General features: G+C 43.8%; 1 protein-coding gene across 3 annotated transcripts; it reads right to left on the bottom strand.

The window, feature by feature from the left end:
• Positions 1–2: 2 nt before the first annotated feature.
• LOC120855148 (tRNA selenocysteine 1 associated protein 1) lies at positions 3–22,753 on the bottom strand. 3 transcript variants are annotated; one of them, XM_040229827.1, is made up of 9 exons: positions 22,573–22,753; positions 21,840–21,937; positions 15,826–15,925; positions 15,162–15,214; positions 12,770–12,901; positions 11,137–11,256; positions 8,093–8,255; positions 7,864–7,897; positions 3–1,731 (listed from the first exon to the last, which is right to left on the bottom strand). In XM_040229827.1, exons 1-9 carry the CDS (start codon positions 22,597–22,599, stop codon positions 1,595–1,597), a joined length of 864 nt encoding a protein of 287 aa, XP_040085761.1. In that variant the 5' UTR covers positions 22,600–22,753; the 3' UTR covers positions 3–1,594. The 3 variants fall into 3 exon arrangements, with proteins under 3 accessions (XP_040085761.1, XP_040085762.1, XP_040085763.1); XM_040229828.1 differs by lacking the exon at positions 11,137–11,256 and having other exon boundaries at positions 22,573–22,713; XM_040229829.1 differs by lacking the exon at positions 12,770–12,901 and having other exon boundaries at positions 22,573–22,713.
• Between the last annotated feature and the right edge of the window lie 1,834 nt (positions 22,754–24,587).

Genomic DNA, 24,587 nt, shown 5'->3' with positions numbered 1-24,587 from the left:
TATGTTTGTGTCAGTCTCTTGATGTTTTCAATTTATTGCTTATTCTCATTTAAATATTGCATAAGACCCAGGATGAACTAAGAGTCTCAATCTCTGAAGATTGATCTCTCAGAAAGTGATAAAATGGATCAGTTTATAACTTCAGTTATATTACTCTTGCTGAGTGAGAATTCAGGCTGAGCCCAAGACTGCTGCTTAATGATCTTTGAAGGGTACATACTCTGCCACCCCTCAGGTCTACACAAAACTAGGGAAGTGATCCTTGGCATAATTCCAGGCATTTCAGGAGGGCCCTGGTAAATGGGATTTCCTATTTGGAAAATACAGCAGAGATATGACAGTCATCAAGATCTGGTTTGGTGATGGCTGATAATCTCACTGGCTAGCTTTCTGAATTACCATTTCCTATATGTAAATAAGACTCATGCATTTAGTTTAATATAGTTTATGCACTTTAGTTTTAACGTTTTCTTAAGAGGTGGGATTGGCACATACATGGCACCATCTTGTACCTAAAACAGTCTAGGCCTTTTTAGTCTAGAATAAGCTGGCTGGGAACTGGTTTGCTCAGACGGCGAGGCATCTGCCTACAGTGCCAGAGACCTGGGTTTGATCCCTGAGTCAGGAAGATCCCCTGGAGAAGGACATGGCAACCCACTCCAGTATTCTTAACCTGGAGAATCCCATGCACTAGCCTATCAGGCTCCTCAGTCTCAGTCCATGGGGTCACTAAGAGTTGGACAGGACTGAGTGACTTCACTTTCAAACTGGCTCCAACACTTCTACCTTCCCAGGTGGCACAGTGATAAGAGAATCTGCCTGCTAATAGCAGAGGTGCTTTGATGTCTGGGTGGGGCAAATCCCCTGAAAGAGGAAATGGCAATCTGTTCCTGTATTGCCTGAATTTTCATGGACAGAGAACCCTGAACACTTTGACCATTCAAATTGAAAACTGAAATTGAAGTTGCTCGTGGACTGGCCTGCCAGGCCCCACTGTCTATGGGATTCCCAGGCAAGAGTACTGGAGTGGGTTGCCATTTCGTTCTCTAGAGGATCTTTGCAACCCAGGGATCGAACCCGGGTCTCCCGCATTGCAGGCAGTCGCTTTACTGTCTAAGCCACCATTCAACCATACAATGGGCCCTGAAATTTAACCCCCCAATTCAAATAATGAATTCCTAGCCACCAGGTTTGAAGCAAATTTGTAGGAGGAAAGGAAACTTGAAAAGTAACCGCCCACCATGTGACACTATCCCAGCAGGTAACCACAACCTTAAATGTGAAATTTCCTAAGAAGGTGGCTTAGTAACTTAGGACCCACCTTGGTTCTTAATCATTATGTCCAGGAGTGTAGGTGACATTATCTGGATAAATGAGATTACTGTTCAAAGATGAACCTCATCAACCCTCTTCCAACTGGTCTCTGGGTTTTCAAACTCAAATGAAGGCAGCAGTGTTAGAGGAAAAATATAATTGCAGGAACGGTTGATTACTAAAATCTTTATGAAACATTTCAAAAAAAGTCTTGCAGCAACTTTAAAAAAGGAGTCTCTTCTCTCCTCCAAAGTCCATTCTGGCTTGTCCCTTGTCCTGGCTATATCATGGCAGGGATCTCTGAAGACACTGTGTCCAGAGGCTGCCAGTGACAGTCCATCAGCGCATCGTACAGCTCCTCGCTCTGCTCCATGAACTCCTTGTTGGCCTCGGTCACATCCAGCTGCGGCATGGGGTCTGGAAGAGAAGCAAGGGTGGCTTCAGGAGCGCAGCACTCAGCAGCCACGGGACTCGGTGCCCTGCTCCCTTCTTCCTCGCCGGGCTGCCGGCCCTGCTGCCTCTGCAGGGTTCGTGAGGATGAGAGCAGGGCAGGGGACAGTCCACCCTCAAAGAGCACAGGGTCCATTTGCTTGTGGAGGCTTTCAGGAGTAAATGCTACAGCACCCCACAATTCATCCATGGCTCGCTGAATCCGAGGAGGTGAAGGAATGGAAGGTAGAGAAGGCTGACTACAGGTTACATGTGGATTTATGACTGAGGTTGGCAGGAGGCCCTAAGCCCTAGTTAATCAAGAAAAGAAAGTGCAAGTTGTGTCCCACTCTTTGTGACCCCATGGACTGTAGCCTGCCATGCTCCTCCATGGGATTTCCCAGGCAAGAACACTGGAGTGGGTTGCCATTTCCTTCTCCACGGGATCTTCCTGACCCAGGGATCGAACCAGGGTCTCCCGCATTGCAGGGAGACTCCTATGGGCTTACTTGGTGGCTCCAATGGTAAAGTTAATCAAGGGTCTAACTTTATAGAATGTAACATGTAATTAGTACTCAAGTAGTTTTGGCTGTCATTCCATGCTTATTAAACACTACACATACCTGTAGCTGTCACGTCTCAGATTTTCTGGTGTGGTCCTTTTTTGAAATTTGGGTTTGGGAAACCTGATCAAGATTACTAAATCAAGAACAATGAATGTCTAATGAAAGAGCTAGAGTCAAATACACCAGCTGAAACACAAAGTTCTGTATTAAAAAAATTTTTTTCTTGATTGCAACAGTGCTATTTGTTCACCAGAAATCATGACAAAATACCTAACAGTTTCCTTTTAAACCCCTAACGAGTAAACTATTCTTACTCTTCTAAGTACTGAAAATGAACCTCGGTTGCATCCAACTTGGATGAATCTCACAAATAAAATACTGAATGAAAGAAGCAAGACAGTATACACAGCACAGCATTAAAATTCAAAAACAGGCAAAACTAAACCCGGCCATTTAGGCGTGTATAGCTATGTAATAAACCCTAAAGAGAAGGAAGTTTTGTCACTACAAAACTCAGAACAGTAGGGACTTCCCTGGTGGTCCAGTGGGTAAGACTCTGCACTCCCAAGTCTTTGATTGTGTAGATTACAACAAACAGGAAAATTCTTCAAGAGATGGGAATGCCAGACCACCTGACCTGCCTCCTGGGAAATCTGTATGCAGGTTCAGGAAGCAACAGTTAGAACCGGACATGGAACAGACTGGTTCCAAATTGGGAAAGAAGTACGTCAAGGCTGTATATTGTCACCCTGCTTATTTAACTTCTAAAGAAGCACAAGCTGGAATCAAGATTGCCGGGACAAATATCAATAACCTCAGATATGCAGATGACACCACCCTTATGGCAGAAAGTGAAGAGGAACTAAAAAGCCTCTTGATGAAAGTGAAAGAGGAGGGTAAAAAAGTTGGCTTAAAACATAACATTCAAGAAACTAAGAGCATGGCATCCGGTCCCATTAATTCATGGCAAATAGATGGGGAAACAATGGAAGCAGTGACAGACTTTCTTTTCTTGGCTCCAAAATCACCACAGATGGTGACTGCAGCCATGAAATCAAAAGATGCTTCCCCCTTGGAAGAAAAGCTATGACCAACCTACACAACCTATTAAAAAGCAGAGACATTACTTTGCTGACAAAGGCCTGTCTAGTCAAAGTTACGGTTTTTCCAGTAGCTATTATGGATGTGAAAGTTGGACTATAAAGAAAGCTGAGCACCGAAGAATTGATGCTTTTAAACTGTGGTGCTGGAGAAGACTCTTGAGACTCCTTTGGACTGCAAGGAGATCAAACCAGTCAGTCCTAAAGGAAATCAGTCCTGAACATTCATTGGAAGGACTGATGCTGAAGCTCCGATACTTCAGCCATCTGATGCGAAGAACTGCCTCATTGGAAAAGACCCTGATGCTAGGAAAGATTGAAGGCAGAAGAGGACAACAGAGGATGAGATGGTTGGATGGCATCACCAACTCAATGGACACAAGTTTGAGCAAGCTCTGGGAGTTGGTGAAGGACAGGGAAGCCTGGCATGCTGCAGTCTATGGGGTCACAAACAGCTGGACACGACTGAACGACTGAACTGAACTCCCAATGCAGGGGGCCGTGGTTCGATCCCTGGTCAGGGAAACTAGATTCCACGTGCCACAACTAAAGATTGTGCATGCTGCAACTGCCACCACTAAAACCTGGTGCAGCCAAATAAATAAGACCCCATGAACTGCAGCACCCCAGGCTTCCCTGTCCTTCACCATTTCCCTGAGATTGCTCAAGCTCATGTCCACTGAGTCGGTGATACCAGCCAACCATCTCATCCTCTGCTGCCCACTTCTGCTCTCAATATTTCCCAGCATCAGGGTCTTTTTCAATGTGTTGGCTCTTACCAGGTGCCTAAAGAACTGGCGCTTCAACATCAGTCTTTCCAATGAGTATTCAGGGCTGATTTCCTTTAGCACTGACTGGTTTGATTTCCTGGCTGTTTAAGGGACTCAATAGTCTTATCCAGCATCACAGTTTTCTCAAATGGTTAAACAGAGTTTACCATATGATCCAGCAATACACTCCCAGGTATATACTGAAGAGTGCTGAAAACTTGTCCCTGAAAACTTTTCTATGTCCACACAAAAACTTACACACGTACGTTCATAACATTATTTATAACAATGAAAATGGTCACAATCCAAATGTCCATCAACTAAATGGATATCCACAGAATGGAATATTATTCAACCATAAAAAGAAAGGAATGACACATACTATAACACAGAGGAATCAGAAGTCAAGTCAGAGAGGCCATTCACAAAGGACCACATATCATACATGACTCCATTTATTCAGAATGTTCAGGATATGTAAATCCAAAGGAGGTGAGTGGTTGCCAGGGACAGGATATTGGAGTGACGCTAGTGGTTTCACAGTATTCTTCACTGGAATTAAACAGGGGTAATGGCTGCACAACTTTGTGGCTATTTTTTAAAACTACTGTACACTTTAAAAGGGTGAATTTTATGTTATGTGAGTTACACCCTCCAAAATAAAAACCAAAAAACCTAACCGAGTTCTTACTGTATATCCTATTGTATTTCAGGAATTTTTTCATTGAGAAATTTTTCTACATCAATATTCTTAGAAAAAGACATGATTTAATAAAACAAAAAAACTAATTAAAATCTTACCAATATTTAATAAATCTATCATTAGATTTTTATCTATACTGATATCATTGTGGTATAGAATCTTTCAGGTAAAATTGATTTCATGCATATGAGCATTTTAAGAATTCTTTGTAGAAAGAGTATATTTTAATTTAAGTACTAGTATTAGCAGTATGACGGTTACATTTTGTGTCAACGTGGTCAGGGTAGTGGTGACCAGTTGTTTGGGGAAACACTAGTCTAGACATTCTGTAGATGTGATTCACATCTACAGATCAGTTGACTTTAAGTAAAGGTGATTATTCTCAATAATGTGGGTGGGCCTTAGCCAATCAATTAAAGGCCTTAAACTGAGGATTCTCAAAGTAGGAATTCTACCTCTAGGTGCTAATATAGAAATCCTGCCTGAGCCTCCAGCTTGCTGAAGTGCATCACAGATTATAAATAAATATATCCTTTCGGCTCTATTGCTCTGGAGAATCTTGACTAACACAAATTGTATATGCTTATATTATCTTCTCTTGTGGTTTATAGGCCATTTGAGCTTCTTTTGTAAACTGTTTCCAACTTTCTCAGGTACTCGTTAGAATCAGCCAGTTAGTGCTGAATCAACCAATCAGTGGTGAATCTTTTCACATAAGTACTGTGCCCATTCCTGCAACCAGAGGAATCTCTCTTGCAATTCTAATCTAAATTATGAGTTGAAGTTTTGAGCATGTACAGCGGTTCCATATGGGAACTCTAGGAAAGCACAGCATGACCAGTCTGGCCACTCCATTCAGTGTTGGTAATGGCCTATGGGAACCGATTAGCAAAAGGCTCCAGCAAGGGCATGCATTTTTGCTGCTGCTGTGTTTTGTTTTGGGTGTTTCTGGCTGAGCCACGCAGCTCTAGGGATCTCAGTTGACCAGGGACTGAACCCGGGCCATGGTGGTGAAGCACCCGGCACTGGACCGCCAGGGGATTCCCAAGGACAGGTATTTGGGTGTGTAGAAGTGTATGGACGCACAGACTGTATAGCACCCTTCCTCACTTGGATGACAGGGCCTGGAAGATGGCCTGCTGAACCCAAGGTACAGATGAAGAATGACAATCCCTCCTGGGCCCTGTCTCTGTGTGGCTACTAGGTTAAATGGGAGGCATTAGGGACTTCCCTGGTGATCCAGTGGTTAGGACTCCATGCTTTCACTGCCAAAGGTGTGGGCTCAATCCCCAATTGGGGAACTAAGATCTGACCACCAAAAAAAAAAAAAAGGGAGGCATTATAACTGTGGTAAAGAGCCTGAAGTCTGGGGCAAGACTGCAGGGTACCAAGACAGTCTACCTCTTGCTATGATGTTGCAACTAAGTTGACCTTGAACACGAAATTTGTTTCCTCTCCTGTAAAATCAAGATAATTATGGTACTTACCTCAAAACCACTGTGAACACCAAGTGAGTTAATACCTGTATACATGCTTAGAACAGTGCCCTGCACATAGTGCAACTTGTTGGCTGTTAACTATTTAAGCTTCAGTTTTCTTTTCTGTAGAATGGGATTTATAAAAATACCTATTCATCGAAGTGTTGATAGGCAGCAGTGCCTGCAAAACTATTATAGCAGTGTTGGCTGTAATAACGGATGATGAAGAAATAGAAAAACTCTAAGGAGTTACACACAAATATGGTTATAATCAGGATAATTTCTCTAAAACGGAGGCAAGAAAAGGCAAGAGACTAAGGCTAGAAAGACAGGGACTCCAGGTTGAGCCTTGCTCCTAACTCACTGTGTGATGAGAAGACCACATGGACCTCCAGCTCACCATCCCTCTACTGGAGCTGTGTCTGCCCAGCCCAGCCCTACAGTCGCTGCTGCCAGAATCAGATGACAGCACGGTCAGTGTAGTGCTTTAAAACGCTATGAAGTTTGTTCCATGGCTACAGATGATGTTTCCTTTAAAGGATATTTTGCTTACAGATGACATTTTCCCTATGACCTTCTCTTGAAGAATAATTCTTAAAACAGACTTAAGATTTTAAACTTGGAGTCTTTTTGTACCTTAAAATAAAGCTTTATTTACTTAGAAATCGGTGTTTGATTTTACTTCTTTAAACCTTAAACCTAACATTCTGTTCAGAAATATGTTGAAAAAAATTAAAAAAATTTTTTTTTTACTAATTTTTTCAAACCTTAGACTCCTTTAAAAGTATGAATATCTCATTTGAAAAAATATTTGTCTGAAGGTCAGCAATTACTTTGGTTTTACTTTTTCTCTGTTAAATTCAATAAAAAATCACAACAAACATTTTTAATTTTAAATAAGCAATAATGGCTATTACCATGTAGCAAAACTGGGAGGTGATTTTAGTTTCTTCTTTATACTTTACTGTATTTGCCAAACTTTCAATCATAACTATTACTTGAAAATGAGGAAAATAGGTAATTTAAGATACATGGGGGGAGCTCCTTGGTGGTCCAGTGGTTAAGAATCTGCCTTCTAATGTAGGGGTCTCTGGTTCAATCCCTGGTCAGGGAACTAAGATTCCGTATGCTGCAGGGCTACTAAGCCCACAGGCGACAAATAAAGAGCCTGCACGCTCTAGAGCCTGTACGCTCTAGAGCCTGTGCTCTGCAACTGGAGAAAGACTGGTGGGCTCGGCAACAAAGACTTGGCGTAGCCAAAAAAACAGCATGGAAAAAAATTAAAACGTGAAATTATATTTTACAGGAATCTGACAACCTGTGCAACAAATATAAGGCAATGGAGTCTCTGGTTCAGACCTACATCTTGGGGTAGACCACCACGAGTCCAGGGGACCTCAGGCGCCCTCCTCCGTCTGTTGCTCCCTGGCGTGATTCAGGATCCGCACTCCCCACTCAGGTGACATTCACATCTTACACTGAGTGAAGGGAGTCCTTTCTTACCTTCCAATGCATCATCTCCGACTTCTTCATACGTCTGCCAAGAGACCAGAGAGGTGGGTGAGAAGCATGGTGAAAGCCTGGCCCATGACTAGGATGGCTTCTTTTTAACTAGAGGAATTAAGCTGCTTCATCTTCCCCTGTCTTTCTGAAGCACAAACTCCTGTCCTTAACCACCCCATCCTGGAGGTCTCTAGAGGATGCGGGGCCAGACTGGCCAAGTCGTGGTTACCTGCATGGTGCTCTGGGTGTAGCCGTACTGGGGATAACTGTAGCTGTAGCTGCCTGTGTTCTGGTCATAGCCCCACTGGGCGTAGTAGTTCTGGTACTGCTGGTAATACTGGTTGTAGCTGTAACTGTACATTTGACTATATTCCACTGGCTTCACACGGCTCCTTAAAGGAAGAAGGAAAAATAAACAAATGAGCAGACATTTCCATAATACTATATGACCGGGACTGTTCTAAGTGCTTTACAGACTAACTCATTTAATCCCCACAATGGTGCTATACAGTAAATATATAATTAATCCTATTTCACAGATGAGAAAACTGAGGTAGAGAGTGATTACATTGTTTGTCCGAAGTCACATAGTAAGAGATTCAAACCCAGGCAGTCTGATCCCAGAACCCAGCTTTAAAGATAGGAGCTTTTGGGAATTCCCTGGTGGTCCAATGGTTGGGACTCTGTACTTTAAGTTCCACGGGCCCAGGTTCAATCCCTGATCGGGGTACTGGGATCCTGTGGGCCACACAGCATGGCCAAATTTTAAAAAAAAGGCACTTCCAATGGTTAGGTTTGTCTCCCTTACAAACTTTGTTAGTATTGACTTTTCCCCTTCTCAAGATCTTGGGGGGCTGTTTTTCTGCCAGCCACAAAGGCTCAGATACACATGGCCTGGATAATCTGGATTTAGAATGATCCAAGGAGCATTTGCAAATTACAAATTATCTTATCACCTTTTCCCTGCAAAAACATAAGGCAAGTGTTTCAGGAGCCTGGAACTGTAGTCAGAGACACCATTTGTGGAGTAGGTCCTTGGGATTTGTGCCCATTCTTTTTTATACACGGTCTCCTTCTCTAAGTCCTGCACAGTTCTACAACAGAGCTATTATTTATTATTCCCTCTGTAAATATGAGAACACAGCCTCTGAACGGTTAAATGATTTACCCAAGACTACACAGAGGACTGGAGCCAAATTTTAACTCCAAGGCTTGCACCTCAACCACAACACGGTTCATTAGGCACCTGCCCTGCAGACTCAAGTCTCCTATCTGTCTCCCCCTTCCTGCATTCACCAACCAGGGCTGAGGCCCAAGGTCAACAGAAAGCTTTCTTCTCTGATTCCACAGCTACCCCAGTCACTGCTAACCAAAGACAGAATGTCAAGCCTGCAAAAGATCCACTGCTTTCAAAACCTTAAAAAACCACAGGTGATGAGCTCTTCCCAGGTTCCTCATGTGCTCAATGTCGGCTTGGTGAGGACTCAGCCTGAGCAGTTAGACCACATCTGACTGCCTTACCATCACGTCCCGATGGGGCAGCTCGATGAAGTCTGATGGCAGAGATTTCCTCTCCCTGCCCACTGCCAGGCTGAAAACTGCTCATGTTTGCCTCCGGTGACCCTATCTCCCTGACCCATGCGTCCAAGGAGTCTACCACCCTCACAACATGCTCAGGTCACTGAAGGCACAGGGCCTGTGTCTACACATTTCTTTTTATCCACACTTGGCTTGCAAGTCTGACTCTCCAAGGAAACTTGGATCACTCAATTCTTAGTGCATGAGGGCACCTCCCCAGAGGCAGGCATCAATGCTGACAACAAGGCTGGATGAAGAAACAGATGTAACAATGTAACGGCTCTGCAGAAGGGACTTTGTTTTTCTTGTTTATAGCTACAACTTCAAAGTCTAGGGCGGGGCTGTGGTTGCAGGGACTCAGTTATCACTGACTGAATAAATGATGACACAGCAGAAACCACCAAAATAGCAAACACCAGAACTGCCAGACAGAATATGCAATCAAAAGAATATTCCGCAGCTATTAAAAATGTTGTAATGATGACAACTATGCAACTCTATGGCAAAGTGAGTGTGTATACTAAGTAAACTGGCGAAGAACAGGAGTGAACACTGTTATTGTAATTAAAAATGAAGAAGCAATGAACCTACTACATGTAAACTGACCCGCACGCATGCAGTGTGTGTGTGTCTACATCAGTATCTACATTCATACAGAACAGAAGCCTATGGAAAAGCGTGAAAAGGAACCCAGAAATTATAAGCAGTCATTTAGAGTAACAAGGAACTTCTTTCTTTTCAATGTTTTCTTTAATGTTTTTACATATACGGTAGAGTTTAGAACAAATAGCATTTGGAGGGGAGAATCGCTGAGGCTAAACTGCAAAGAGCCTCCAAATTTTTTGCTGTCTTAAAAAACACAGCCATCTGGGAGTTCTGCCCAAAGAGTGTAACCACTTATATACTTTAACACGAAGTTTCTCAGCCTTTGTAAAATTGACTTTTGGGTGGCAGGAGAGCGTTCTTTGTTCCGGGAGCTGTCCTGTGCACTGTAGGATGTTTAGTAGCATACCTGGCCTGTACTCATTAGATTCCAGAGGCTCCCCTCTCCCAGTTTGGGATGTGACAATCAAATTTATCTTCAGGTGTTGCCAATGTCCTCAAGTTGAGAACCACTGCTTGGGCCAAAGGATGGAAGATTCTATGCAGAGAAAAACTGTCTTATATCTGAGTATAAAACATGCTTGGATATGCACGGGAAGAAGGGTTTTCTCCCCAGAGTGACAGGTACAATAGTGATGTATATAATATTCTATCCTGCTTATATCATTATTTTTCTTTTGGCCACAAGGCGTGGCTCGTGGCAATTTCCTATATCATATTCCCTACATCATTAATTCTTAGCCATTCCCATAGCAAGGGGCACTCATAAGAGGTCTGTATGTTTCAACAGCAGCTCTACTGGGCAAAGAGCACACAAACTAAGTTTGCAGAGCCCAACTGCTTTTCCAGCATCGCTATGGCGATTCTGAACGTGCCTGCCTCCCCCAGTCATAGCTCTCTCCTCAGCTGTAAGCTTGTGCAGGGCAACAGTGATGCTGGCTCATCTCCAGCACCCAGCCTGGCAAATACTGGGCACTCATTACTTGTGGCCTGCACTGAGTCTCCTGGCAGCCTCCCATTCAGCAAGCGGATGCCCTGATTATCAGCAACCGACAAGGCATGTCTCGGTTCCCACGCCAGCGCAGGACTCACGCTTTGGGGATGGCCACGCTCAGCCGCACTGGTTTAGACCCCAGTCCTACGGCTCCCTGGCACTCTGTCAGGGCTCGCTTCTGTTCCAGCTCATCTGTGAATTTCACAAAACCATAACCCCTGCAGGAAAAAGACACACACGCACTATTTAGATCACAAATGTGATGCAGGTAAAACCAAAGAACGGAAAAGAAGCTGAGAAGGGAGAGAGCACCCATCAAACCACATGGGCAGGCCTGAGCGCCCCATGAAACAGAGGGGTGTCACAGAGCAATCTGAGACCCCAGCACTGGAGGACCCCACCTTCAGTTCACCAGCCTCCTCCATGCCATCCTGATGTGGCTTCTCCCCAAACAGGAGCTTCCTTCCCAATCTACTGGAAAATATTATTATTATAGTAGAAGCAGTAGTGCTAACAGTCACAGAAGGCCAAATATTTTTGGAGCCTGCCCTGCATGCCAGGTGCTACCCAAGGCACTGGGACTCAGCAGTCACAAGCAGACAAGGTTCCTGCTTTCCTGAACTCATATCCCACTTGGGGATAAATGAATGACAGTTAACATTTAATGACCATTTATTATTTCCCAGGCACTATGCTGAGTATTTTCCCAGTTATCTCAATAAACTGTCCAACAACTTGATGAAGGGAGTATCCACATCTTATTGAAAGCAAAACCAAACTTCAAAGACATTTAATGACTTGCCCAAAGTCATACCAGAAGCAGAATTCAAAGTCCAAGCTCATAACTACTACTCAGATCAAAAAGGAATCTTTCCCGACATATATGGTATGATCTCACTTATGCGTGGAATCTAAAGTATGATATAAATGAACTTACTTACAAAACAGAGAGACTCACAGACACAGAAAACAAACATGGTTATCAAAGGTGCAAGAGGGTAGAAAAGGGATAAATTAGGAGGAGTCTGAGATTAGCAGATATAAACTACTATAGATAAACGAGGTCCTACTGTATAGCATGCTGCTGCTAAGTCGCTTCAGTTGTGTCCTATTGTGTGTGATCCCATAGACGGCAGCCCACTAGGCTCCTGTCCCTGGGATTCTCCAGGCAAGAATAATGGAGTGGGTTGCCATTTCCTTCTCCAATGCATGAAAGTGAAGTCGCTCAGTTGTGCCCGACTCTTAGCGACCCCATGGACTGTAGCCTACCAGGCTCCTCCATCCATGGGATTTTCCAGGCAAGAGTACTGGAGTGGGCTGCATAAGGAACCATATATATTCAATATCCTGTAATAAACAATAACGGAGGAAAAAAAATATACAAACCCTTCTTAAGGTCTTTCCAGTTTTAAAGTAAAAATAATAAATAAAAAAGGAAATACCTATAAAGCATTCTCTATTGATTTATTTACATTACATCATTTCATCCTCACACCAACTCCCATAAGATGCAGACACCATTTCACAGATGAGGAAACAGGGGCAGAGGTTCAAGTAACTTGTCTGCTGCATAATCCCTGGGCAGTACTGAGGCTGGGATTTGCACCAGGCGGTTTGGCTCCAGAGCCTGAGCTCTTCATCACCATGGAACATGGCCTCGTTATCACACCCTCAGCTATGAGATACATGCTGCAGCCAACAGGTTAGGCATCAATAAGAGTAAGGCCTTACTTAGACACGCCTGTCTGGTCCAAAACCACCTTGCCTCCCCGGCAGGAGGGGTAGACTTTGACGAAGAACTCATACAGCATGCCATCATCCACATCTGGGGTCAGATCCCCCACAAAGAGGGAGTATTCAGGGCTGAGAAGAGAGAACGAGATTCAGACACAAAGGAGAAAACTTCTGTTCTTGTGAGCTCTCTTGGCCCATTCTAGATAAACCTCTTCTGTACCGCGTCAGAGAACACCACATCTGATGGGTCCTTAACCTAGTCCTAATTTGTTTCATTTGGCAGTCCTGGTAGAAGAGTTTTGGAAGGAGTCTCCTGCCCCAAGCCCCTCACCCACTGAATAAAGCCTATCTGGCTTCAAGCTTTACATGAGTGCAGACCAGGGGACAAGTCAGAGATGCTCAAAAGATAAAGCCAGAGATTCTGCATTCACTGCATACTTGTAATCCAAATGGTGAAAAGAACAGGGAGCATGAGAACTGAACCTTCTCCCCTGGAGATGGGCTAACATGAAATCCCTCAGCTTTCAGGACAGGGCCCGCAAAATCTTCTGTGAGGCTGCACAGTAACTATTGGAGGCTCTGGGGCACCTCTGATTTCTGTTGTCTTTTGTCTGTTTCCACAATCCTTAAAAAATGCAAGCGGGGCCAGGGGGCCTTCCCTGGTGGCCTAGTAGTTAAGTCACTTAAGTAGTTAAGGTGGTCCACTTTCAATGCAGGGGGCATAGAATCGATTCCTGGTCAGGAAGCTAAGACCCCACAAGCAGAGCAGCATGGCCAAATAAACAAATAAATAGTTTAAAATACAGAGCGAATTTCCTGGTGGTCCAGTGGTTATGACTCTGTGCTCTCACTGCCAACGGCCTGGGTTTAATCCTGGTTGGGTAACTAGGATCCTTCAAACCGTGAGGCACCGCCAAAAAAAAAAAGTAAAAAACCATTTTTAGCTTTCAGGTAATGACAAAATTAGGTCAGTTTGCCAACCCCTGTAATAGAACAATAAACTCATTGTTATTTCAGGTATGATACATATTCCTTGTATAAGATCATATATAAAAGGACAAAGAAAAATAAAATACCAATAACCCAACTCTCAAAGGGAATCACCATGAACACCTTGATATGCATTTTTGTCGTTTTGCTTTAGCTTCTTCCTTTGAATTTACAAAAACTGGATACAACTCATTTATTTTGTTTCTAACATTTTCTTCACTTACAGCATCTCACCAACATCTTGACATGTGAGTATTCTGCTACAACATGACACCTTAATGGATTCACAATATTCCAAAAAATGAACATGTTGTAACTTAACCCACTTTCCTATTATTAGATTACTTGGATGTCCCCCCAATTTTGCCCATTATATGTAGTATCTCAATGAACATTTTCTCTCTTTTTAAAAAAAACTTTTACTGTAGTTGATATACAATGTTGTGCTAACTTTAGGTGTACAGCAAAGTGAATCAGTTTATACATGTACACATATTCTTTTCCCATATAAGCTATTACAGGGTATCAAGTAGAGCTCCCTATGCTATAGAGCAGGTCCTAATTAGTTATCTATTTTATATATACTAGTGCATACAAGTCACTCCCAACTTCCCAATTTATTCACTGCGTCCCCTTATCCCCTGGTAACCATAAGTTTGTTTTCTACATCTGTGGATCTATTTCTGTTTTATAAGTAAGTTCTTTTTTACGATTCCACATATAAGTGATGTTACACAATATCAACAAACATTTTCAAGGCTAATCTTTACACATGCGTGCTAAGTCACTTCAGTCGTGTCCGACTCTGTGTGATTCTATCGACTGTGTAGCCCACCAGGCTTCTCTGTCCGTGGGATTCTCCAGGCAAGAATATTGGAGTGGGTTGCCATGCCCTCCTCCAGATCTTCCCATCCCAGGGATAAAACCTACATCTCTTATATCTCCTGCATTGGCAGGCGGGTTCCTTACCACTAGTGCCATTTAGGAATAATCTTTACACATATCCATGAATAAATTCTGAAAAGCAGAATTATGGGTTCAAAGGGTATATCTCTATCTAAAGCTTTTGATACATTGTTCTCCAGCTTTCAAAGCAATCTGAAATGCTCGATACATTTATGTTGCTACAGCAATTCTTACTGTATAAAATGTCATTACCATGGGCAGTCACAGGACTAGGAGAGGGAGCAAATACAGAGAAGACAAGGGCCTTGACATGAGCAAACTGGAAGCATCCCCCAACAGGGATGGGAGGGCTTGGCCTTCAGGAGGGAAGCAAACTGGGGCCAAACTCAGCTCCCCATCCTCCTCTGGAAGTGACCAGCGCAGTGAACACATCTTGTCTCTATTTAGACATTTCTCAGGACTTGAAGCTACCTTGTGGCTACTCTCTACTTACCTGTTATCTGGCTGTTTCCCATAAGTGGCGTAATTCAGTTTAAAACGCTTTGCCTGAAAATTTAAAAACAAACAAACTAAAACAGAGAAAGGTGTTTCAAGAATCAACAATTTTTGGAAAAAAACTGAAATAAATTACCTTGGCCAAAACATCTCCCCCTCTCTAAGCCTCAGCCTTTTCTCCTGTTTAAAAGGAGGGGGATGCACGGATGACCGCTAAGGGCACTGCCAGCTCCATGGTTCTATGAGCCCAGGTGTGCCAGCGTGGTGCAGCTGTAAGCTAAGTAACTGTGGGAAGAGCAGAATGCAACTCTCTTGAAATGTGTCCTCACAGCTGCCAGCCTGTTCTACTTTGTCAATCAAGCAAGAGGTCTAGAGGTTCAAGTCTTCTGTGAAGGGAGGCAGAGGTGCAGAGTGGAAAGGGCACGGGTTTTAGAGGCAACCAATCTTCGGTCTGCATCCTGGCTCTGCCACTTACTACCTGTGTTGCCTTGGGCAAGTTAGTCCATCTCCCTGAGCTTCAGTTTCCTGGTCTGTCAAAGATAACAATGTCTACTGTTTAGGGTTGTTATAGGATTAAATAAAATATATGGTAGGGATTCAACAAATGACAGTTATCCATGGTAACAAAAATGGCAACATTATCATTATCTAAATGTCCTTACAGGTGTGGCTCCTGGAAGAGGCTTCCCGTTGATTTTATGCAAACACTTCTCAGCTGTGGCCAAATCTGCGAATTCTACAAAGCAGTAGCCAGCCGGGATCCTGGAGAGAAAACAGAAAAAGGGAATGGTTAAAGATCTGATACCCAGGACTTTGACAGTGATTGTGTGGCTAAGACTCTGAGCTCCCAATGCAGGGGGCTTGGGTTCCATCCCTGGTCAGAGAACTAGATCCTATATGCCGCAACTAAGTATTTGCATGCAGCAACTAAAACCAGGTACAGCCAAATAAATAAATATTTTTTAAAAAGGAGGGGTGAGGGAAGGTTCAAGAGGGAGGGGAAACAGGATATATGTTTAATTATGGTTGATTTGAATTGTTGTACGGCAGAAACCAACACAACACTGTAAAGCAATTTTCCTCCTATTAAAAAAAAATAATAATTCAAGCTTTCACAGACAGACAGACAGACACGCACACACAAGATGTGATACCTAGATGAGAGACTGAGTCTGGGCTGGAGGGCAGGAAAAAATGTTTTTCTCATGACAGCTCATATTATTTTTGTTCCATGCTGTACTCCAGTTCAGAATTTATAGGCCTGAGTATAAGTATTGCCAATCCAGGCCAGTACCAGACTCATTTAGTAAATCATTTATTCATGTACTGAATTGCCTATGAAGAACTCTTGCCAAAAAGGTTTCCTGGGACTTCCCTGGTGGTCCAGTGGCTAAGACTCCAAGCTCCCAAGCAGGGGGCCTGGGTTCCATCCCTAGTCAGGGAACTAGATCCCACCTGCCGCAACTAAGAGTTCGAATGCCACAACTAAAGATCCTGCACAACTGAAGACTGAAGATCTCATGCACCCTAACTAAGACCTGGCACAGCCGAAAAAAAATATTCCTAGCAACCCAAGCAAACTTTCAGATCTAATGTCCAGCTTACAGGAAATATTAGGAACAGAACAAATAAAACACTATGACAAGGAAACAAATCGAGAATGTAGGACCAGAATCCAGAATGTAGAACCTAATGTAAGACAATCTTACCTCTTCAAAAAGTCATTATTCTGAGAAAAGAAAGAAGTGGGCATTTCTACATTAAAAAGAGACAAATGCAATACAGGATCTGATCTCTGACTGGATCCTAATTCATTAAAAAACAATACTCAAATATTTAGAATGTCATAATGCCTATAATTTACTTTCATGTGGTTTACCAAAAAGAAAACATCGATCTACTTAAATCTCTATAGACACTTACATAAGGAGAATATAGCAACATATTAACAATTTTTGAAATTAGGTGGTGGTTACAAGAATGTACATTGTACTCTTTGTAAGAAAACCTACCACCAGCCAGGCAGATACAGAGTTGAAGAACATGGCACCTGACCTTAAGAAACTTAAAATCTAGTTGGACAAAGTAAATCCACGGACCAGACCTAATTGGGGGGATATGTGTGAGTTTCCTGGTGGTCTATTTTTAAAGCATTACTAAGGGACAGAAGGGACTTTATTTTTCTGGGCTCCAAAAATCACTGCAAATGGTGATTGTAGCCATGAAATTAAAAGACGCTTACTCCTTGGAAGGAAAGTTATGGCCAACCTAGGCAGCAATATTAAAAAGCACAGACATTACTTTGTCAACAAAGGTCCATCTAGTCAAGGCTATGGTTTTTCCAGTAGTCATGTATGGATGTGAAAGTTGGACTATAAGGAAAGCTGAGTGCCGAAAAATTGATGCTTTTGAACTGTGGTGTTGGAGAAGACTCTGGAGAGTCCCTTGGACTTCAAGGAGATGCAACCAGTCCATCCTAAAGGACATCAGTCCTGGGTGTTCGCTGGAAGGACTGATGTTGAAGCTGAAACTCCAATACTCTGGCCACCTGACGCGGAGAGCTGACACATTTGAAAAGATTCTGATGCTGGGAAAGATTGAGGGCAGGAGGAGAAGGGGATGACAGAGGATGAGATGGCTGGATGGCATCACCGACTCAATGGACATGGGTTTGGGTCGACTCCAAGAGTTGGTGATGGAAAGGGAGGCCTGGCGTGCTGCGATTCATGGGGTGGCAAAGAGTTGGACATGACTGAGCGACTGAACTGAAATGAAGGGGCGTAAGTAGGCAGATGTGGCTAGATCCTTTGATATTCCTTCCTCGTAAGAGATTTATACTGAAAACAGTTTTCCTTAACAGCATTCTTAAATCTATCACCAGTGAAATAAATCAGACTTTTCTGAAACTATGATACTCAGTTTAAATAACCTTATGGACACCAAGCCAAAAGGTATGGGCAAGGGAAGTGCCAGAGCCCCGGGATCTAAGAACACAGTCTATGAGCTCCATAAATGTTAATGCTTAAAAGAACGGTGGGGCAAATCTGTGTTTTCTGTCTTGTGTGTGCTAGAATTTAAGCCGATGTAAAGACCACCACCAGTAAGAGCTGACTGTTACTGAGCAGTCACTACAGGCCAAGCACTGTGCTCGCCAATTCACATGCACCACCTCATCTAATTCTCACAGAAAAACTCCATGAGGGAAGCAAACTACTGCTCCCATTTAGATGTGGAGACTGAGACTCAGGATTATACAAGATACCTTAAACTACACAGCTGGTATTTGCCAAAGGCTGGACTTGAGTTCAGGATAATCTGACTATATTCTCTCCCCAGCAGTTTATTATGAAAAATTCCAAACATAAAAATTAAAAGAGCTGCTATAGCAAACACCCTTATATATATATATATATATACACACACACACACACCCACCTACCACTTTTTTTTATTTACTTTACCAAGTGACAATCCATCCATCCACATCCTTACCCATTTATCATCCTTTTTTGTTTTTGTTGATATATTTTTTTTAAATAATGAAAGTATGATAACATTTACAGGAGATGGAAAATACAAGTATCATCCTTATTTTCTGATACATTTCAAAGTAAGTTGCAGATATTGGTACATTTTTCTCAATTATTTTAACATGCTTATTATTAACTAGAGTTCAATTACTGCATAGAGTTTTTTCCTTTTAAGTTACATGCAATGAAATGCACAAATTCTTCTACATGCTGAGTTATTTCCACCACAGATTAATTTTGTGTATTTTAGAACTGACTCAGTGGAAAGATTCTGATGCTGGCAAAGAATGAAGGCAAAAGGAAAAGAGGGTGGCAGAGGATAAGATGGCTAGATAGCATCACCAACTCAAACGACATGAACTCAAGCAAACTCCGGAAATTGTATGTCATATACTGTATACGTATACCATACATATACATAAACTATATGTGTATGTATACCAGTCATATACTATATGACTATACAAGTATTTATATATTTACCTATTCAGATACCTGGACTGCAGTTTGGGGCCACTGTCCAACATGCTATGGGGCTTCCCAGGTGGCACAGTGGTAAAGAATCCACCTGCCAATGCAGGAGATACAGAGATGTGGTTCAATCCTGGGCCTGGAAGATCCCCTCAAGTAGGAAATGGCAACCCACTCCTGTATTCTTGTCAGGAAAATACCGTAGGCAGAGGAGCCACCAAGAGTCAGACACAACTGAGGCACTGAGCTCGTATGCATGCACGCACACGCACACACCCACACAAAATGTGCTATACATATTCAAGTCCTTTTCGTGGTAGTTACCTAGGATCAGACTTGAGTAAATACCCAGGATCAGACTTGCTAAGGAGAAGGCAATGGCACCCCACTCCAGTACTCTTGCCTGGAAAATCCCATGGGATGGAGGAGCCTGGTGGGTTGCAGTCCGTGGGGTTGCTAAGAGTCGGAAACGACTGAGCGACTTCACTTTCACTTTTCATTTTCATGCACTGGAGAAGGAAATGGCAACCCACTCCAGTGTTCTTGCCTGGAGAATCCCAGGGATGGGGGAGCCTGGTGGGCTGTAGTCTATGGGGTCGCACAGAGTCGGACACGACTGAAGTGACTTAGCAGCAGCAGCAGACTTGCTAAGGCAGATGTATTGAAGAGGTATGGACTTTCCAGTGGTTAAGAATCCACCTACTGATGCAGGGGACACGGGTTCCATCCCTGCTCAGGGAAGATCCCACATGCCGCAGAGCAATTAAGCCCATGTGCCACAACTACTGAAGCCCACTTGAGCAGAGCCCCTGCTCTGCAACGAGAAGCCACTGTAATGAGAAGCCTACGCGCTAGAGAGCAGCCCCCACCCACAGCAACCAGAGAAAGCCCGTGCTCAGCAACAAAGACCCAGTGCAGCCAAAAATCAAGGTGTTTTTTTTTGAAAGGAAAAAAATAAAAAAGATACTGCCAGATACTTGTCCCCAGTGGTTGTAACATTTTCTAGTCCCACCAGTGATAGAAGAGATGTGGTTACTCCACACGCAACTGTATTCTTTTTTTTTTCTTTGCTGAATTAAAGAAATTGTTGTTAAGGATTACATGACATTGGAAAAGGTTATGGCGACTCATTCTAGTATTCTTCCCTGGAGAATCCCACACACAGAGGAGACTCGTGGGCCAGTCCATGGGGTTGCAGAGGCAGGCATGACTGAGCACACACAGTTACATAAAATGTCATCATTTTAATCATTTTTTAACTGTACAGTTCTGTGGTATTAAGTATTTTGCAACCAATCACTACATTCTTAAGCATTATCGTGCATTTAATTTTTCTTGGGTCTTATTTTTTCCCCGTATTTTGTTCCTTGTTTTAAATTCACATTTATTTATCTTACAGTATTTTCACAAGGCACTTCAAAGTCTTTGTTACATGAGGCAGAGTGCACATGTAATATGTATGTCGGTGCCACCATAAAAAACAGCTAGGATTTAGCAATCAATGGTGGCTATTTCTTGTTTAGTCGCTAAGTCATGTCCTCTTTTGGGACCCCATGGATTATAGCCCACCAGGCTCCTCTGCTCATGGGATTTCCCAGGCATATGGGAGTTGGTTGCCATTTCCTATTCCAGGGGATATTCCTGACCCAGGGATTGAACCCGAGTCTCCTGCATTGGCAGGGAGATTCTTTACCACCCAGTCACCAGGGAAGCCCAATGGCAGGAAAGGATGATTCCAATTCTTAATAAAGATTAAAATGTGAGAACCTATGTCAGTGTTTTGGAAAATATTACAGAATGTATTTTCATGCCATTAGCTGATTTATCAGGGTTTTCTGTCTATAAGAATAAGAAAGTACCTGTTCACCAAACAGCCAAAGACTAGGCCGCGCTTCGTATCTCCCATCATTTTTCAACTGACTGATGCTTTAGCAAGCTGCTTTAGTACTCGGCACAAAGTAGATACTCACTAAACACTGTCTTTTTTTTTTTTCTCTATGTGAAAGTATTCTTCACGTTTTGTTTTGTGTAGGTATTTACTGTCTCATTCCCCTATTAGAATGTAGTAAAATCCATGAGAAGAGGGACTATTTCTGGGTTATTTCAGCCATGTGTCCACAAAATCTAAAACAGTAGCACATAGGTAGTGTTTCACATTAGAGTTAAGGGTACTCATAAACTTGGAGAACACGGCTGAATTAGAGTCCTGGCTTCTCATTTAAAAGCTGTGTAAATTTAAGACAGCTATTAAGCTTCTCTAATAACAGTACTTAGCTCAGAGGTTTTGTGATTTTAAAGTGCTTATTACCTAGCAGATCATAATCTATTTATATTTACCAAGCATATACCATATGCCAGACATTGTGGTAAACCTTGACCATGAATTAATGGCACTTAATCCTCACCAGGGCTCTATGAGGTAGGTGCTTTCATTATGTCTATTTTTACAGACAAGAGGGAGAGATTAAGTCACTTGCTCAAAGTCACACACAGCAGACAAGAGCTTTCAAACCCAGACTGGCTCAAGTCATCTGTACACCACCAAATGTTAACATCATTATGACAACTATTACTGGGGGTCAAAGCCCTGACCCTCCGCGATGTTAACCTTCTCTTGAATGACACACGCAGCGCGGTCTATCAAGTAGAACGAGGACTGAAGTAAGAGGACAAACCCAGTGAGGCGGTTTCGGATAATTTTGACGCTCATCACTGTCTCCCCCATGGTAGCAAAGGCTCTGGAGATGAAGTTCTCATCCATGTAGGGCTCCAGCTGCGTAAACACAAGAGCAGAGCGGGTCGGGCCACATCCAGACTCCTCGTTTTCCGGATCCGGAGCCCCTCCGCCCTCAGCCCGGGGTGGGCTGCACGCTGCTGGCGGGCGGGAGTGGGGTTGGGGGTGCGGGGGAAGAGGTTTCCATGCGCAGAATTATCTGAACCCCCGCGTTCCCGGTCCCTCGCCTTCTTTAAATGTGCTCCTTTGTAGAAGCCGCCCCCCTGGGATGGAGGAATCCATCCCTGCAGTCCCAGAACTAAGGGCGCTCTTCAACCCTTAGGATTCCTCCCATTCTATCCGCCCCCAAACCCTCCTTTTCCCCTCCGCGAACCCAGGCGGGGCCCCCAAGACCCCTCCCCCTCCGAGTCAGCCCCCTTCACCTACACGCCGGGACTCACTTGGGCGTCACCTAAGAGAACTGCCCCTCTCCAAGCACTCTGAGGACCCTTCCCCTCAGTCTCGGCCCCCCGGCACCTAAATAACTGGGACTCTCGCCGGCGTCGCCTAAAAGAACTCCCCTCCCATTCACGTCCACCCTTTTGGAGATTCGAGGGCCCTCCCCACTCGGCCCCTTTCTTCCTCGCGACGCTAACATTCCTGCGCCACAGACCCGGGAAGCCGCCCTCACTCACGTCGCCCATCCACAGGCTGGCCGCCATGCCCGCGGCCCCGCCGGAACTCTGTGGGCCCCCGGAGCTGGCGCGGACGCGGGAGCCGCGGAACCGGGACCTCCACGGAGCATGCGCCTCGACCGCCTTCTGCGCATGCTCCGCAGCCCGGCGCACCGGACCGCGCCCGCGTGCCGCTCCGGGTCTTTCCGGCTCCCGGCGGGCAGGTCCCAAGACTGGAGCCCGCGGGAGGGGGCGGGGCAGACCTTGCCCTGCGCTGGGCTGTGGGTGGAGCTGGTGACTAGCTTTCTCGGGTTTCTATTTAAACACACACGTACAGATAAAATTACAGAATTTTACGCTCCTTGTAAAAAAAAAAAAAAAAGCAAATATAAAAACTTTTTTTTTTCCCCTCAAGTAAAAGATCTTTGGAAGTCTGGACGATTCAGTTCCACTCACTCAGGCAAATTACTGACTGGTCCGCTCCAGCCACCCCTTCACACTGCATTTCCCAGTTTGCAAGAGATTTCTGTTGACTGCTGCGCTGGGATTCTTCCATCATTCCCTGGGGAGCAGGGAGGGCAGAATTACAGCGAGTGTAAATTGGGGCAACTGTGTCATCTCAAACCAATCATCAGTCTCCAAGTCTTGTCACTTTCTGGCATCTCACTTCTACTTAATCCAAACCGCCAGTTCTGACCTGTCCCCAAACAGTGACCTGCCACAGAAGGCTCTCAGTAAACACCATTTCTAGATAATCCTGACAATCTGACTTCTAATCTGAGAGTGTCCCAGGCCTTCACCTCAGTTTAATACCCATTTCCTAGAATGTGAAACTTCTATGAGAATTGTCATCTCCAGGTGTGAAAGTCACTCCAAGTGCTTGAGGATCCATTTCTGAGGCTCCTTCTGGGTTGATGGGCCACTTCAGCCCTTCCTTGACAGTATACAAATCCCAAACTTGGGGTGTTTGGACCCAAAGACAAGCACTGGTGGATCCAATCACAAGTTGCCAAATTTCCAGTTTTATTCTCTTCACTTTCACAGTAGTGTAGTGTTTAGGTGCTTTGACTATAGATTTGAACAAATAGAGCCCAAATCCCAGCCCTCCTCCCTATTTTGGGTAACAGTAGCACTTGGTTCCCCTGCTGGCTCAGTGGTAAAGAATCCACTGGCCAATGCAGGAGACACAGGTTCCATCTGTATATGGGGAAGATTCTCTGGAGAAGGAAATGGCAACCCTCTCCAGTGTTCTTGCCTGGGAAATACCACGGAAGGAGGAACCTGGCGGGCTATAGTCCAAAGGGTCAAAGAGTCGAACTCGAGTTAGCAACTAACCAACAAATAGCAGTGCTTACCTTGTGGCAGCCCATTCCAGTACTTTTGCCTGGAAAATCCCATGGACTGAGGAGCCTGGTAGGCTACAGTCTATGGGGTCGCAGAGTTGGACACGACTGAGAGACTTCACTTTACTTCACCTTGTGCCATGTTTTGCTTGGCCAAGCAGTGTGGCCTGTGGGATCTCAATTCCCAGACCAGGGATCAGACCCATGCCCCCGCACTGGAATCGTCTCCACCACTGGCCCACCCGCGAAGTCCCAAACTGTGTTTGTTGTGAGGAGAAAATGACAAGTTGGAAAAACATTTGGCCTAACGCCTGGCTTCTAATAAGTCCTCCAACATGGCAGTTGCAGGCCTTTGAATTATAACTGATAAATAGTACTATCTGTGAAACCCTGTGCTTTTTGCTTACTATTTTTAAATTTCATTTTACATGTGGAAAATTTTTACATATTTATTTTTAACTTAGAATGTAAGTTTTATCAGACAGGATTCCTTCTTTGCTGTTTCTAATCAAATTTCCACAAGAATGTCAGGGATATGTTAGACATCTTTGTTGGCAAAGTAATGTCTCTGCTTTTTAATATGCTGTCTAGGTGGTCATAGCTTTTCTTCCAAGGAGCAAGTGTCTTTTAATTTCACCAACAAAGGTCCATATAGTCAAAACTCTGGTTTTTCTAGTAGTCATGTATGGATGT

Source organism: Oryx dammah, unplaced genomic scaffold (genome assembly GCF_014754425.2).
Source record: "Oryx dammah isolate SB20612 unplaced genomic scaffold, SCBI_Odam_1.1 HiC_scaffold_27, whole genome shotgun sequence".
NCBI classification, from domain to species: domain Eukaryota; kingdom Metazoa; phylum Chordata; class Mammalia; order Artiodactyla; family Bovidae; genus Oryx; species Oryx dammah.
The sequence above is the reverse complement of the archived record's forward strand: the minus strand, read 5'-3'. Positions and strand labels throughout refer to the sequence as shown.